At 55.4% G+C, this 16047-nt stretch overlaps 2 protein-coding genes across 10 annotated transcripts in view; both read right to left on the minus strand.

Annotated features, from left to right (window-relative positions):
- Positions 1 to 7648, minus strand: LOC140897854 (alpha-N-acetylgalactosaminide alpha-2,6-sialyltransferase 2-like). Of its 2 annotated transcripts, XM_073311028.1 has the most exons (10): positions 7451 to 7648; positions 7130 to 7314; positions 5634 to 5778; positions 5057 to 5222; positions 4582 to 4759; positions 4217 to 4355; positions 3486 to 3589; positions 2804 to 2887; positions 2333 to 2432; positions 1 to 1517 (listed from the first exon to the last, which is right to left on the minus strand). In XM_073311028.1, the coding sequence occupies exons 1-10, from the start codon at positions 7643 to 7645 to the stop codon at positions 1347 to 1349; spliced, it is 1467 nt and encodes a 488-aa protein (XP_073167129.1). In that variant the 5' UTR covers positions 7646 to 7648; the 3' UTR covers positions 1 to 1346. The 2 variants fall into 2 exon arrangements, 1 of the variants encoding a protein (XP_073167129.1); XR_012154832.1 differs by lacking the exon at positions 1 to 1517 and having other exon boundaries at positions 2346 to 2432; positions 2578 to 2887.
- CEP131 (centrosomal protein 131) overlaps positions 7477 to 16047 on the minus strand; it is a 38055-nt gene continuing 29484 nt past the window's right edge. For 6 of the 8 annotated variants that reach the window (XM_073311023.1, XM_073311024.1, XM_073311020.1 and 3 more), the window contains one exon: positions 8151 to 8218. The gene's annotated coding sequence lies outside the window, so the exon portion shown is untranslated. The other 2 variants (XR_012154831.1, XM_073311019.1) reach the window with 2 other exon arrangements.

Here is a 16047-nt window from a genome sequence, read left to right on the forward strand (position 1 = left end):
GCCAGTAAAACAGAGGTTTATTAGACGACAGGAACATGGTCTAACACAGAGCTTGTAGGTGTAGAGAACCGGACCCCTCAGCTGGGTCCATTTTGGGGGCAGTGAGCCAGACAACCACATCTGCACTTCACTCCATGACCCCAGCCAGCCTCAAACAAACTCCCTCCAGCCCCTTCCCTGTCCCCGGCCAGAAGGGCACCTGATCTCTTTGTTCTCCAACCCTTTAGCTCTCACCTTGCAGGGGGGAAGGGCCAGGCCATCAGTTGCCAGGAAACAGGGTGTTGGCCATTCCCTGTGTCCAGACCCCTGCACACACCTGCCCTCTACGGCTCTGCAATGATCATACACCCTTACTCCATCCCCTAGATACTTAAGAACTGCCTAGGGGAAACTGAGGCACCCCCACACTATTGAGAGGAAACATTAAGAACAGTCCCACTTCGTCACAGTGGGTAGAGGACCTTTCTTTGGTGGTTCAGGATGGGGCTCGCTGGGGGAGAAGGGGGGCTATTGGTTAGACAAAGGACTAATGGCCATCCAGAGTTCTGGCTCCAAGAGGGACGCTCTCTGTATAGCAGCAGGGACTCATGCCACACCCCAGCTGCTGGAGTGCTGGGATCTCTCCCCTAGAGCGGCCCCAGAGGCTAGACAAAGTCCCAATGCTGGCTGAAATGTGGGGACAGACAATCCAGGAGCCAGAGGTGTCACCCTGCTTTGTAATGGGACTTAGCACAGCCCCATCTCCCCCATTCCCCGGTTATTCAGGCCTGGGAGTTCGAATGCCAGGGCTCCCTGCCGGTGGGGCCAGGCACTCTCCTGTAGTAGGCAATTCTCAGCAGCAGCAGCAGGGAGGGACACTTGGAGACCCAGCAAGCAGCGTTCTAGCCCAGAGGCCTGCTCACGGCACCAGTTCAGTCCCAGCGAAAGGCTCTCCTGGATCACGGCTGCCATGCAGCTGCCTTCTCGCGAGCTGTTCTGCAAGCTACGTAGCCCCCGCAGCTGCATTCAGCCCCATTCGCCTCCCCCCACCAGAAAGCAACAGCCTGGATTTGTTCCAAGGGCAGTCAGTCAGGTGACGACTCCGCTCTGGGCAGGAACCGCTGGGGGGCTGGCAGGCGGCTGTGGGCAGCGTTGCCCAGTGCAGGAGGACCCTTCCCCAAGCAACTAGGGGTGACAGGCTGGACAGTCCAATGGGGCTTTTCCTTCTCCGAGGTCTAGGACCCAGCTTCACGCTTGACAGACAGTTTGTTTCCAGTGCCCCACCCGGCAGGTCCCGGCCTAAGCTGGCGCGTCAGTCCCTTCGCTCTGCCCCGCAGAGGGGTCCAGGCCCAGCACGGTCCCAACCTTCAGCCTCTCGTGTACAGCGTGATGAGCCGGCTCTGGTGCAGCTTCTGCCACAGCCTCATCTCCAGCCACAGGTCGTGGTTGGCGTAGAACAGCAGGGCCTTTTGCGTCCGGTCAAAGTAGTGGTCGGAGTAGGCCTGGTAGTTGGAGGTAATGAACCCGTAGGCGCTCACCTGGGAGAGGGGGAGGAGTTAGCCAGACCCTGCCAGGAGCTCTGAGCAGCCAGGCACAGACCCCGCCTAAGATCCCACTTGGGGAGGGGCCAAAACAATGCCCGACCCCTCAGCCCTCTAACGGGAGATGTGGAGCAGAACCTGATCAGGGAACCTGCTGCTTGCGGTGTATGGGCCTCACCTGACCCGCTCCCGTGTGTGTGTGCGCGGGGTGGGGGGAGGGCGCAGAGGTCACCCTCATGAGGGTCTTGCCAGCTCCTGGGAGTGGTGGGGGGGGGCAGATTGTTGCACCCACTGGGGATGTGCAGATAAAACTCTCCTGCAGCTCCCAGCTAAGCGAGCCGGGCAGGAGCCCTGCAGGAGCGATGCGTCACCCACTAGTGCTGCATGGCCGGACCCGGGCACCGTGAGTGCCACCCGCGGGGGCAGAGCTATCGCCACAGAGACGAGGGAAATAGCTCTGAGCAGGGCTGACGCACCGTGCCCATGCAGCGCATCCACCAGCGGGCACGGACCGCAGCGGGACAAAGAGCGCAGCCCAAGGAACACAGGGGTGCCCAGCAAGGCACATGGGCTAGACCTGCAGGCTCCAGAGCGAGGCTGCAGGGAGCGCGGCTTGCAGCGGTGGAAGCAGCCGGCGCAGCACAGACGGGATGCTGTCCCTCTAGGAGTCCACCGCAGGGGCTGGGGATGCAAGGAAATGACCCAAGTCCCTCCCATCCTAAGGCTGGCAGTGTGCCCTGGGACCAGCAGATGGCAGCTTCTGCCTTGTGGTCAGGGCAGAGTGGCCAGAGCAGGTCAGTAGCCGGCCCTACCTCATCGCAGGTGTGGAGGGCAGCCAACAGCATCACTGCCCCGGTGGAGGGACGGTACAGCCTCCGCAGCGGGGTGTCCAAAATGCTGGAGCGGAGGAACCTACCAGGTAGGAGAGAAGAGGGAAGAGACCATCATTGCTGCGACTACAGCGGACGGTGGGGACCGTGCCTTCACCCAGCGGAGCACCCCACCTGGGACATCCCGCCAAGGGAGCTGGGCCAGAGGATCCCGCCACTGCAGTTACCTGTCTTCTGGCCGATGGCTCCTCTGGGAGCCAGCCACACAGGCCCTTCAGATCAGCTGGAGCACAGGGGCTCTCTCTCTGCCTCCCCAGGGGTGAAGGCTCTGTCTCTGCACCGCTTGAGGGCTCTGGGGGCTGCAGGGCCCTGAATCCATCCAGCCCTCCCGCCATGGCAGTGCAGGGCCCCGGGAAGCGCTTGCAGCCAGAGGCTCCGACACAGGATCATTACCGGTTCCTGACGTAGCGGATAAAATCTGGGTGAAACATCTTAAACTTCTCCGCCCGCAGGTCTTTCCCAAAGTATCGCTCCGGCCTGTGGGGAGAAGACGAAAGCGGGTGTGAGAATCCACCCGGCCCGAAGGGACTCCCCATGGGCATGTCCTCAGCCTGTCCAAGCTGCAGGGTCGGAGCAGAGCAATGGCCTGCCCAGCTCAGCATCCCCCCCCCCCCCCCCGCCCCCGGCTCCGCAGACATTCACAGAGACCCAGAGCCATTCACGCCTTATGACCAAGGAGCGGGCTCGGCTGGGGCTCCTGCTGCCCCTTTGCTGAACCACGGCAGCGTCAGAGCAGGCTGCTGTTCCTGTGGATAGCGACTGGACCCCGGGGCACCAGGGGCAGGGAAGCTTGGTCCTGCACCTGGCAGAGAGCAGAGGCTCCGAAATGCTGGGCAAGCAGAGTTGGGGGCTCCCACCTCCCCCATCAGTGACCCCCATAACAGACACTGCCCCCTTGCCAGTGCCTCATGGGACCTGGCCCCCACTTCCCAAGCATTACATGAATTGGGGGCACCCGGCTCCCCTCGTGTGGTGGGCAGTGGGTGCTCAGACCTCCTGGAGTGTATTATCATGGACCTGGGGCAGCACAGGAACCAAGCAAACCATGGACCCACCTCCCTGCCCCGGGACTCACCGAGCACCCTCATCTGGGCCGCTGTTGACAGGGCGATTAGTCAGGGCTGCCTGGAGCAGCAGGTAATCTCGGTCGTGGTCCGGGAGGAAGATGTACTTGGTTTCCTGTTGCAATGAATATGGCGATTAACGCTGCCTTGGCCCCTGGCCCAGCACTGCCTTCCCCTCCCTATGGAGCCCTCAGCTAGGCTCCTCGTTTGCTGCTGCCTGACCTGGGGGGTGACAAGGCAGCCGTGCTCAGCCCGGGGCTAGAAGAGCCCAGAGTCACCCCTGGCATTGAGCTGGCTTCTGTCATTCAGTACTCCTGGCAGCCTGGGCTCAGGACCGGCCCCACAACAGGGCTAATATTGAAGTGCATCAGCAGAGCTGTGCGGGGAGCCCAGGGTTGGACTACCTGAAGGGCTGTGGGGTGGGAGTGCAGGGCATCAGTACAGCGGTGTGTGAGATGATAAAATTAATAATTTTGCAATGTTCATCTGTAGATCTCACAACACATTACAAAGCAGGTCAGGATCATTCTCCCCATTGTGCAGATAGGTAAACTGAGGCACAGGGAGAGAGGTCACACAGTAGCTCAGTGGCTGGAGCAGGAATAGAACCCCCGACTCCTGAGTCCCAGTCCAGTGCTCCATCCATTAGGCCACACTGCCTCCCCACTCATGATCCTCAGACACCTGGGCTCTCGCCAGCGTCATCAGCATGTGATGGCCAGGGGTAGGCGCGTCCCCTCACCGGAGTCTGGGGCAACTGGCGGAAACCGTTGCTGGCGTAGTTATGCAGCGAGTTCATCATGGTGTTAGTGGAGAAGATGTAAAAGGAGGTCCTGCGGCCCACGTCTCTTTCGAAGCCCTTGGTGAGGGCCGCGTTGGTCCTGTGAGGAGGGGAAGGGAGAGTCAGTCCATCCTGAAGAGCAGCGAACTCTCACCTAGGGAAGGTAGGACCCCCCCCGCTGCCCAGCCAGCCCCCCAGCGAGCTCTCACCTGGGGCAGATACGAACCCCGCCACTGCGCTGCCCAGCCAGCCCCCCCAGCGAGCTCTCACCTGGGGCAGGTACGAACCCCGCCACTGCGCTGCCCAGCCCCCTGGCAAGCTCTCACCTGAAGACATAGTCGTGCTGGTCAATCGCAGCCCCTGCCCGGGAGCCGTTCAGGATGCCGCTGTTGCCCACCACGGCGCAGCGGACGCAGGGGGAGCCGCCTGCAGCAGCTCCGGGGCGGGCGTCGAACATGCGCCCGTTGGCCGACGCGTTGAGACGGGTCAGCGTGTCCCTCACAACTGGAACCACAAACCAGGGCGGGGAGATGAGCCGGGGGGCAGGCGACGTGCCCGGCACCACATGGCAGGCTTCACCTCCAGCCACGGGGGCAGAAGGGGAACTCCAGCGTGTGTCATAGCAGGGTGCCCAGCTGACATGCTCCAGGCGCTACCCAGCGTCGCCTCCACAGGGCAGCGCCAGGCCCCAGCCTTCCTGGGAGCAAGAGGCCAGTGCTCGGCTGTCAGGGCGACAGACAGCTCCCCCCGTGGCCCCGTGCGCCCCTCACACCCCACCACGAGCTGTGGGCGAGCTCTCACCAGGCCAGCCGACATCCTGCCAGCCGTGGGCCCCCCCGTAGCTCTGCAGGCGTCGATACTCAGCTGACAAGGCATGCTGGGCCCACTGCAGCACTGGAATGGCCTCCAGGAAGATGCTGCTGAACTTGGTGCCCGCGATCCTCTTCCTGATGCCACTGGGGCACCTCTGGCAAAGCAAATCCCGAGAGCGGGGGATGAGGAAGAGCCAGGCAGCCACGCCAGGAGCTGGGCAAGGGGGAGCCTACCAGGAAAGGAGGCAATGTTGCCCGGGGGGGGGGGGGGGGAGTCTTTGTATGAGCCCAGCTCGAGGCCAGCGCTAGACACAACCAGGAGGTCCCTGGTCTGAGCAGCCACACAGGGGAGCTCAGGCTGGCCCCTTCTGGCCCCTTGGAGCTGCAGGATGAGAGGACACCAAGGGGGACAACGGGAGCAGGGCAGCAGGAGCCAGACATTGTCCTCACTGGCACTGCACAACCCTCCTGTGCATGACCACGGAGTGACGCTTCTCCCTCCAGGAACAAATCCAAGGCCTGGAGCCCCCAGGCTTCACCCCCACAAGGGAGAAGGTGGTGCATACCGAGCCCTGGTACGTCTTGTCCCGGCCATACAGGTCCCCCAAGAACAGCTGCAGTGTGGAGGTGGGGGCCCTACTGCCCAGTGGGGTCACCGGTGTCTGCACTGTCATGGGTCCGGCTCTGGGCTGGCGAGCTCCGACAGGATCCCTGTGGGGCAGGGGGCAGAGAAGAGAGCAGTTTCACAGTGCGTTCCCCCTTGGCCTGGCAAGGTGTCTGTCCATCAGACCCGATCTGGGGGAGGATCCCCCAGGGGGCGTGGGGCCCTGCTGCTTGAGGCTGCATGGCTGGCCCCTGTAGCTAGGGACTTTGCCCACCGTGGCTAGTTACAGGACGGCACCTGTGGAAGTGACGGCCAGCGGTGCCACATGAAGGCAGCTACGCAGGAAGAAATAGGGCATTAAAGGAGGCTCTGCCCCTGTTTCTGCCCCCATTCCTGCACATCAGCTCTGCCCCCAGGCATGGGAGTGTGGTCACCTCAAAGGTTAAAGCCCTGAAGTTGCACAGACCAGAACCCTGCACCCTCCCTGGGCCGTGTGGGAATAGACCTGACCCCCTGTGGTGCTGGATTGGTGCGTGAAGACCCTGACACACACAGCAGGGGGAACAGCTCCCCACCCCGGAGCGCACACAGGTGGGAGGGCCAGCACCAGCAGCCCAGCCCTCCCCCAAGTAGACAAGCAAAGCTCCCTATCCTGTGACTGATCCCCTGAGCCCAGCCATGCCTGAGAGGGGAGGATGAGAGATAAGGACAGACACCAGTACTAATCCAGCAGCGGCAGGGCAGCAGCCCAGCTGAGGGGAGGGGCACAGGCAGGCCAGGGGAGTCGGGATCGCATCCAGCTCTGTAGGGCAGACAGAAGGGGGAGCAGGGGCCCGTGAACCCTCCCGGCCAGGACCCTCGCTCCCCTTGGCGTAGGGAGCTGGGATTCTGAGTGGGAAGGTGCTGGGCACCCAGGATCTCAAGTTCCTGCATCGCAGCAGCCCCCGCCCTGCAAACGCTTCATCCCCAGCTGCCATTCAGGGCAGTGAGCGAATGCACACAAAGGAGCCGGGGGTTGGTTTGCTTCAAAAGCAAAAATCCCCTGGCCTGCGGCACCGCCTCACAGCCAACGCCCCAGAGCCCGTCACCCTGCTCCTCTGGCCCAGGCGGCTCCCACACCGACGCAGCCAGAGGGGTAGAGGGAAAGTCACTGGGGGGGGTGTCCCCCCGGGTTTGCTCATCATTATCCACCTGCCGTTCAGGAAGTTCCAAGGGCACAATATTGGCACAAAGATGTGAGCAAGGGCAAGACGCCACCGCTGGCAGGGGCAGCTTGGCAGAGCCCCCAAGGCAGGGAAATCCCCCCAGATCAGCAGAATGCGTCTCCCTAGCCTCGCATTTCTGCTGCTCCCATCGCTGGTGTCCACATGCTGAGCTACAGGAGATCCACGGCAGGGACTGTGTCGCCTTCCTAGCGGCTAGAGCCCTCCAAGAACAGAGCGCGTGGTTGGTCTTTACCTGTAGAAGAAACTTGGGAAGCTCCCCTGGCTGTAGTAGGTCCTGGCTTGGTACAGAAACTCCAGGGTCACAGCACCCAGCAGAGCCCAGCGCAGGGCACAGCAGATCATGGCTGGCACAGAGGCACCAGTAGGTGCCGGAGCAGGATCTGGGCAACGCAGCCGTTCCTCGTGGCCCCACGGAAGCTGTGGATCAGGTGCAGACACATGAACCCAGCTCAGCCGCTGTCCACCCCCATGGTGGGCCTCTTCGTGCACACAGCCCTGAGCGGCCCCTCTGGATCCCTCATCTCCCCCCCACCTCGTACCGCTCCGCTCGTACCTCTCCAGGACCCCAGGCAGTGTTGAGGCTGAAGCAAGTCAGCTCTGCCAGCAGAGAGCCCTTTGGAGAGAGATCAGGTGGATAGGACGTGGAGCGGACAGCTCTGTCCAGACTGGAAAGGATCCCAGGAGAGGGCAGCACAGAAAGGGGGAAGGGGGAGAGACCGTTTCTAGGAATCTGCAATGAGAACTCCATGCTATGCAAGATGTGGCTTCCTGTTCACCGACCCACCCAGCCGTGGACCATCTCACTGGCTGCCTAGCCACCTCCAACCCAGCCCCCTCCCTTCTGTTAGCTTCCGTCCCACATCCCCCCAGCCTCATCCACTTCTCAGCCTTCCCGCCAGCCTCTTGGTTCGCAAGACTCTGCAGGGCTGGAGACTGGCTCTTTGCTTCTGCCTGGGGCCTTCTCCCTGCCTTCGCACCTTTCAGCAGCGCTGCCTGATCACGGAGAGCTCTTTCCAGCCCTGGGACGTGTCTCTGTGGACCAGTCTCTGAAGCACCTTTCGTTGCACTGGAAATTACGGGTGGGTGGATCGTTCAGTGCAGCCCGCAACGGAAACCCCAGCTACAGCATACACAGGATGTCTTATCAGCCAGCAGCAGCCGGGCTCTCCTGCACCATACCAGTAACAACAACTGCACCCTGGAGACAAGGAGGAGGGCCTTTGCCTGTGAGGGCCAGGCAGCTTTATGTACTCACTGTGTTTGTATTCCTCCAGACTGCTGGATTTCCCCAAGGCTGTTTGTTTAGACTGTTTTAAGTGCCCTTTATCAAAACAGAACATGGAGGTTAGTCCAATGAGACAGGCCAGCGCCAGCCTCTTCGCTAGGAAACTTGGGTGCGTCTTGAGAACTCGGTAGTTAGCTGAGCAAGACATGCTCAGGGCCACACGCTGCAGGGGAGGGGGGATTGCTTCCTGGGTCAGCAGCACCCAGGCCTGAGCCAAGGACAGGTTGTTGCCCGATGCCCTCTCAGACCGACCCTGTGGGAATCCTGGCTGGGGCATGGCCCGCAGGACTTGGGGACAGGGACCCCAGGGAGGCCGCACTCCCAGCATGCTCTCGGTGCAGCTGCGGGTTGCTATACCGCTGCCGTTGAGTGGGGAGGGTGGTAAAGGAACAGAAGAAAAGTCCCCACTCTGCATCTCTCCACTATGGTCAGTAACTGCCCCCAGACCTGGAGGAGCCGTCCTGGCCGCAGAGCACCAGGCAGCGTGGTTAACGCATAGCAAGGCAGCTTGGTTGCTCTCAGAGGGAAGACAGAGAACACAGCCCCAGTTCCCTCCTTCCCGGCACAGGCACTGGCTTCCCATGCTCACACGTGATCCCAGGGCTGACTCACTGGCAGGGGGCTATGTTCAAGGCTAGCAATTGACTTCTGACCTTTAACAGGCTATGGGACAGATGCAAACAAGAACACAGTGGGGAACCAGGAGAGCCAGGGGCCCCTCTTGGAGCTGGGAAAGGCCCCTCCCGTACCTTGCCATCCATCTCACATCCCCTTCCCCCTCTATGGCCTGTCTGGGATGGTGCCACATTAGTGTGGCCACACTGAATGAACGGTGTGAGCATATGTGACACTCTGTATCTCGGGGGAACACCCTGCACCCCTATGTTCATCCTTATAATATGATTGTGTGGTATCCAGTGCAAAGTTTGCCATGGTGGGTGTCTTCAGAAGGCTCATGATGCACTGAGCATTGTTGTGATAGTGATGTTATAGCTTGTAATTTCATGTACATAGTTATGAGGCTGAAAATGTGCCCTCCTGTCTTAAAACAAGCCCAGGCAAAACTCTCCAGGAAGAGGGGTAGTTCACACTTCATCTGGGCATGTATGGGACAAACCCAGCCCAGCCTCACAGGAACAAAGGACACTGGCCTCGACAACAACAAAGGATCTGTCTGGACTCTGGAGTGAGTCACCCCCTTCCTTTGGTCAGTTTGGGACTGGGATGAGGTAATGCTCACCTGGCCCTGAAGGGGGAGGGGGCAAAGCCAAGAGGAAAGAAAGAACATGATAAAAGAGACGTTTCCCATGCTCTCTCTCTCTCTTCCACCTCCATCTACAGACATCACCACCAAGTGACTCAAACACTGATCAAAGGGGAGAGCCTGGCTGAAGAGCAACCAGCCTATGATGAGAAGCATCTAAGCTTGTAAGGGCACTGCAAGTGTTAAAATCAGCTCAGAACACATTTTGCTTTTATTTCATTTGACCAAATCCAACTTGTTGTGCCTTGACTTATAATCACTTAAAATCTATCTTTTACAGTTAATGGATCTGTTTATTTGACCTGAAGCAGAGCGTTTGGTTTGAAGTGTGTCAGAGGCTCCCCTTGGGAGAACAAGCCTGGTGCATATAAATTTCTTTGTTAAATTGATGAACTCCTATAAGCTTGCAGTGTCCAGCGGGCATAACTGGACACTGCAAGACGGAGGTTCCAAGGGTTGTGTCTGGGACCGGAGATATTGGCTAGTGTCATTCGGTTGCAAGTAGCTGGGAGCAGCTGACATGCCAGAGGCTGTTTGAGAACAGCCCAGGAGTGGGGGCTCTCACAGCAGAGCAGGGTAAGGCTGGCTCCCAGAGTCAAGGATAGGAGTGACCTAGCAGATCACCGGTCCTGATAACACCAGAGGGGAACGTCACAGCATAACTTGACATGACTTAAACATGGCTGAATGGCTGCAGTGTTAGCAGAGCTTGAAATGGAGTCAAATCGAGAGGACAGAGAGGCTGCAGTACAGAGGATCACTCGCTATTTCTTAACCCCTGCTGAGTTAAGAAAGGCAGTTTCGCTGATTCATCAGGAGAAGGGAGAGTCAGTTATGGCTTATTGTGCTAGCCTGTTGTTAGCAGGTTCTCTAGCTGATATGGAGGAAGGGCAAGTAACATTTGTTATATGATGGCTTAAGGGAACCTATTAAAGTGTTTATAGGATCTCAAGAGAAGTTGGATCAGGCTAGATTGATTAAAATGACCCGAGGCGCAGAAAAGGTGGTAAGCAGAAGTGGCTCCTCCCAGAAGGCAATCAGAGAGGTTTCTTACAGCAACCGAGCAGGCTACAGTGGTCCTAATCACATTAGTATGGAACATGGAATGGGACAACCCAACAAAGGACATGATGGGTCCAGTGGAGGATCAGTGTGAGCACAGATATGGGCTTTACTCCAGGAGAAAGGAGCAGATATGGTTCGTTTAGAGGTTCTGTTAAATGCTGTGAATGATTTGGCAGGGAACACGTCACAGCCTGCACCACAGCCCAGGGCTAGGGCTGTTGAGATTGTGGGAACAGGTGCGGGAGATCTGGTAGGCCCTTACGGCTTGTTATCCCAGGAATTGGCTCAGATGGATGTGGCAGCTTCCCGGCAGGGTAGCTCCACATCTCAGTAGGGTTGCCACGCCCTTAGCAACTCCTGCCCCCAAGATTGGACATTAGTGGCTAAATTGCAGCCCCATGTAACTGGTAGACCTTACATGGAAGTGGGGCAGGAAGAAACATACAACAGTTGCTAGTATTAATTGATACTGGAGCGGAGGCAACTCTGATTAAATTGGTGTAGGAGGATGTGCAGAAAGGACAGAATATTCCTTTATTTGGCTTTCAGGGCACAGGAGTGAAAGGAATTTTATTGAAAAACCTGCCGCCATGGGTGATAGGACACTAAGTTTTGGACAGATACAGTGGTCTGTAACAGCATGACTGAAAATGGTGTCTTAGGTGCAGATGTGGTACAGCAGGAGAAATGGATAACTGATCTGGCAGGAGGTTGGCTGTGGAAAGGGGAGACAGGGATTGTGAGCGAGCTGGTGATTTTAGGACGATTAAGGAAAGGAGCTTGCAAAGCCACAGAAGCTGGGTGCTACCCGATAATGACTGGACACAAGAGTTCCCTATGGTGTGGGCCAAGAAGAAATCCGAACTGGGGGCAACATGCAGCAGTGGAAATTGTAGGAAAATCTGTAAAACCTGTTCCTCAATATTCCCGTCCTGCAGAAGCTGTTCCGCATATAGAAGAATTGCTACAGAATTTAAAGGAACAAGAAGTGGTGGGGGAGTGCCAAAGTCCATACAATTCTCCGCTCTGGCCTGTGCAGAAAGCGGACGGAAAGTGGGGCCTCACAATTGATTATAGAAACATCAATGCAGCTATAGTCCCGATGGCACCAGCAGTAGCTAATCTCCCAGCTATACTGGGTGAAATAGCGGCAGCTGCTAAATGATTCTCTGTATTGGATAGTGCTATTTCTTTGCCGTTTCATTGACCCCTGAGAGTCAGCCTCAATTTGCTTTTACATTCCAGAACAAACAGTTGACATTTCAACGTGTCCCCATGGGTACCATAATGCTCCAGCTACAGCACATGCACACGTGACAAGGGTGTGGGCTCAGCTCCCTGATTTGGATAAGCCACAGGTTACTTCTTATGTGGATGACATACCGATAATAGCCGTTGCCCCGGAGGAGTGTAAACATCGAACTAAGCTGGTCCTGGCAGTAGGGGAGAACACAGGCTTTAAATTATCCTGGGACAAGGCACAGCTGGTACAACAAGAAGTTGAATACTTAGGTATATCTTGGGACAGTGGTAAAAGCATTATTATTAATTATGGGAATCCAACAAAAATGGCATATAGTCTACCACCCAAAGCGTGCAGGAAAAGTGGAAAGGAAGAATAGAGAAATAAAAACAGCCTTGACCAAGCAAATTCAAACACAAGGCTGAGACTGGGAAATTGCTTTACTCACACTCCTGATGACCATGAGAGCCCTGGGACAAACTGAAAGGAAGTATTCACCTTTTCAGTTAATGACAGGTCAAGCTATGAGGACTCCTGAATTCGTATTCCCACCTAGAAAACAGATACCTGAGCGGGTGCGAAGGAAATTGGAATTTGGAACGGAAAGGAGGTAACCTCACCACGAATTTACCATGGAAAAATGGTTGGTGGGGACTATATGAAATAAACCAAGATATATGTTGGCATCGAAAGGAAAAGGGTAATGTAACAATAAGCAACCAAACCCAGTTTATGGACCAAGGGATGTGGTGCACTAGTGGAGATATAACTCATTTCCAGTACAAACAATATCAATAGCACCCTCAAATGACTAAAACCTTTATGACTCGCCCTAGATTAACATTGCCAAATTTGGGGGAAATAGAGTGGAATGATACAGATTGGGATATGGAGATACAAACTAACCAAGGCACACTGGACCAAATACAATGGTCAACTAAACTAATAATATCTGTAAAAGGCATGCTTGCTCGAAAGTAGAAAATTGTTGAAAAAGCTGTAGAAAAAATAAGATCTCAAATGTGTGCTTGGTATGATTTTGTATGTCAGGTCACAACATGGAATGGAATTGAATGGTCAATGTTATTTTGGATTTCTGGAACTGCCGTATTATTCGTTTTATGTTTCTGTTGTGGATATCAGATGTGTAAGCAATATAAGGAAATACAAGCTTTGTGGAAAATTTATAAGATTGAGTTGTTGGATTATGCTATGAATCATCGTAAAATAATGCTTTAAGTTTTACAGAAACCAGAAAAGGAGACACATGATCGAATAGTTAGTGTACAAACTGCAGGTATGATTGATGCAATATTACAATTATCTTTGGTAACTGAATATCGAATGGGGGACTGTTGGGATGGTGCCAAATTGGTGTGGCCGGGCTGAATGAATGGCGTGAGTATAACTTAACATGTCGTAAACATGGCTGAAGGGCTGCTGAGGATCCTGGGAGCAGGGTCCCTTTAAGCAGATTTGATAAAGGACTGGCAAAGTCTGCGTGTATAATCAATACTGAACCTACTGGTCGGCAAATACGGGCCCATGCGAAAGTAAATATCACATGTAGGAAGTTCCAGCATGGAGCACAAGTTGATTTGGTTGTAGTGACCTTACAGCAAGGAGAGCCAGTGAACAACAGATGAGCGAGTAAACGTCGGGTGATCTTCGTTCGGTACCACCACCACCCCCTAGCCCCTTCTAAAAATCCTAATCAGGTAAAATTAGTCACCACACACCCCCTGGGCATGCTTTTAAGGCATGTGACTCCTCTGAGGAGAAAGAGTAAGAATCAAGCAAAATAAATTACTGTGGTTTGGATTCCTTAATTGACGCTTGAAGAAGCAAAGCTGCGAGACAGAGCAGCCAAACCTCTGCTCCGTGGGCTCGAGTAGGACTGTGAGCCAGAGGGATCTCAGGGCACAAGGCCTTGTCTCGAGGTAATTGGAGACAGACCAGAGGGCTGAGAATAACAGTCCGGCAGAGAAGAAGCCATCTATAAAATGGTAACCATCTTCTCTGTTTGCCAAGCAAAAACTGCATGAGGCTAGTGCAGGGCCTGTTTGTGAAAGAGAGACTCGTTAAGAGGAATGTGTCGCTCTTAATATCTAACACAGGAGTTATGTGCTTAATATAACCCTTTACCGCTTGTGTAATTCCTTCTCAATAAACTGCTGTGTAGTGAAGATAATTATTGTGGACCTTTTTCACTGGTTTGACAGTAATCTTCTCCACCGGGAACCAGTAAAGGTCCATTTCAGGGGTAGTAGCACCCCCCTTTTGTCAACATGGGGGCTACCCTTTCCCATCCCTGATCAGGGTCCCCTCCTAGGAATGCTCAGCACCCTCCATTCCCACTGCCTTCTTAGAGCATCCAGCATCATGCAGGATTGGGCCTCAGCTTCCCTGCCGTGGCAGATCCAGCAGCATCGAGTCCCCATCAAGCTAAGAGAAGTAAAGGCATGGAAGTTATTTCAGGGAGTTCCTCCATGCCTTCCTTCCCCCATTGTCTCAGCACCTTCCTGGAACAGACACAAGAGAAGCAGCCCAGCTTTCCAAACACCAGCAGCCCAAGGCCACCAGTGAATTAACTCAGCAGCGGCGCCTCCCAGTAGCTGGCCTGTATGAAAGAAAAACATCAGCTCAGCCTAGGAACAATGTCCTGTTTCCCTAGGCTAGAGAACCAGGATACACCAGCCGGCCACACAGCCTGAGAACCAAGGTGAGCCAGATGGTGAGCTCCTGCCAGGGAGGAAACGGACCCAAGGCTGAAGCATGACATTTCCTGGAGCTTTCCCCACCCAGCCAGGGATCTGGAGACAGAGTGAGACCCTGGCTGGATGGCAAAAGCTCCTGGAAATGTCATGTCATCCTCCAGGGGCAGAAGCAACAAGGAGCACCTGGGCTGCACCTGTTGCCTCAGGATCCCTATGTGCTTTTCAAGCTGGGATCATCCGGATGGAGAAATTGAGGTACAGAGAAGAGAAGTGACAGCAAGTGGACTGAGGTCTGCTGTTAACCAGTTCCCTGCTCCTCCCCAGATCACGCCCTGCTCCCAGCACTGACAACGCTTGGATGGTCGTAACCAGCTCAGGGGTAGTTGCCAATAGTTCACAAGTCGGCTATGGGCAGGATTCCCTTAGTCAGCAGAGCATAAATAAGAGGTAAGAAAAGGGGGTGAAAAACCCATCCTAGTCCTAGGAGGCCCCGGAGCAAGTGCCAGTCAACACACGCCAATGCTCTAACAGTCCACACAACGGGTCTCTCTCAGCAGGTTCCCAGCCATGGTGAAGTCTGAGCGGCATCCCAGGGGACCCTGCTTCTCAGAAGAGCAGGTGCAGCAGAACCTCAGGGTTATGAACACCAGCGTTACGAACTGACCGGTCAGCCACACACCTCCTTTGGAACTGGAAGTACGCAATCAGGCAGCAGCAGAGACCAAATCAATCAATTAATAAAGCAAATACAGTGCTGTACTGTATTATATGTAAACTACTAGGAAAAGGGAAAGTTTAAAGAAGATTTGATGAGGTAAAGAAACTTTTTCTGTGCTTGTTTCATTTAAGTTAAGATGGTTAAAAGCAGCATTTTTCTTCTGCATAGTAAGTTTCAAAGCTGTATGAAGTCAAGGTTCAGTTGTAAACTTTTGAAAGAACCACCAGAACATTTCATTCAGAGTGACGAACAGCCTCCGCTCCCGAAGTGCTCGTAACTCTGAGGTTCTAGTGTAACAATGAGAATGCCTCCTGTAATGCTGTAAGGGCCCAGCAAACATTGCTCAGAGCCCGGCCCGCTGTCTTGGCAGATCCTGGCACCATTAGCCGTAATGGCCGAGCCCCCTGCTTTCCCACTGCTGCAGGCAGGAGACCGGGGTAGGGGGAGGCGCTGGAATGAATGGAGACAGAGGATGAGACCCTGGGAGGGGGCTGTATCAGCCATCTGGCCTGACATGCTGAAGCAGCAGGACCTGGCTTCTGATTCCTGGTTCCTTTGGTAGCGTATTTATGCAACAGGGCCCCTGTTATGAAAGGGGGTCGTGCTAGTGGCAAGTGGTGGACTGAAGCCTGGGGACTGAATACCTCTCTCTTGGCACAGGATAGCTGCTTCTGTGCTGCCTCACCACTGCCATCGCCCAGTGTCTTAGCTCGGGACTTCATGACCAATGCAGTTGAAATGCTAGTGTTAACCGAGCACTGATGGCTGGATGAGGTGCATGGTCTGTGTACCAGCCAGCAGGATCGCCAGGCTGGAAAGCACAGCCCTGATCGGAGACAATTAACCCAGGGCTTCTGC

The sequence above is a fragment of the Lepidochelys kempii genome, chromosome 14, assembly GCF_965140265.1.
Source record: "Lepidochelys kempii isolate rLepKem1 chromosome 14, rLepKem1.hap2, whole genome shotgun sequence".
In the NCBI taxonomy this organism is placed as follows: Eukaryota; Metazoa; Chordata; order Testudines; family Cheloniidae; genus Lepidochelys; species Lepidochelys kempii.

Bases quoted from the DNA above. Each gene is read 5' to 3' on its own strand.
- LOC140897854 (XM_073311028.1), bottom strand. From the start codon at position 7,645: ATGGAGTTCTCATTGCAGATTCCTAGAAACGGTCTCTCCCCCTTCCCC. The intron at 3,590-4,216 runs GTGAGGGGACGC...TCATTGCAACAG, and splicing joins GCCAGTTGCCCCAGACTCCG to GAAACCAAGTACATCTTCCT. The intron at 1,518-2,332 runs GTAGGGCCGGCT...CCCCTCTCCCAG, and splicing joins CCCTCCACACCTGCGATGAG to GTGAGCGCCTACGGGTTCAT.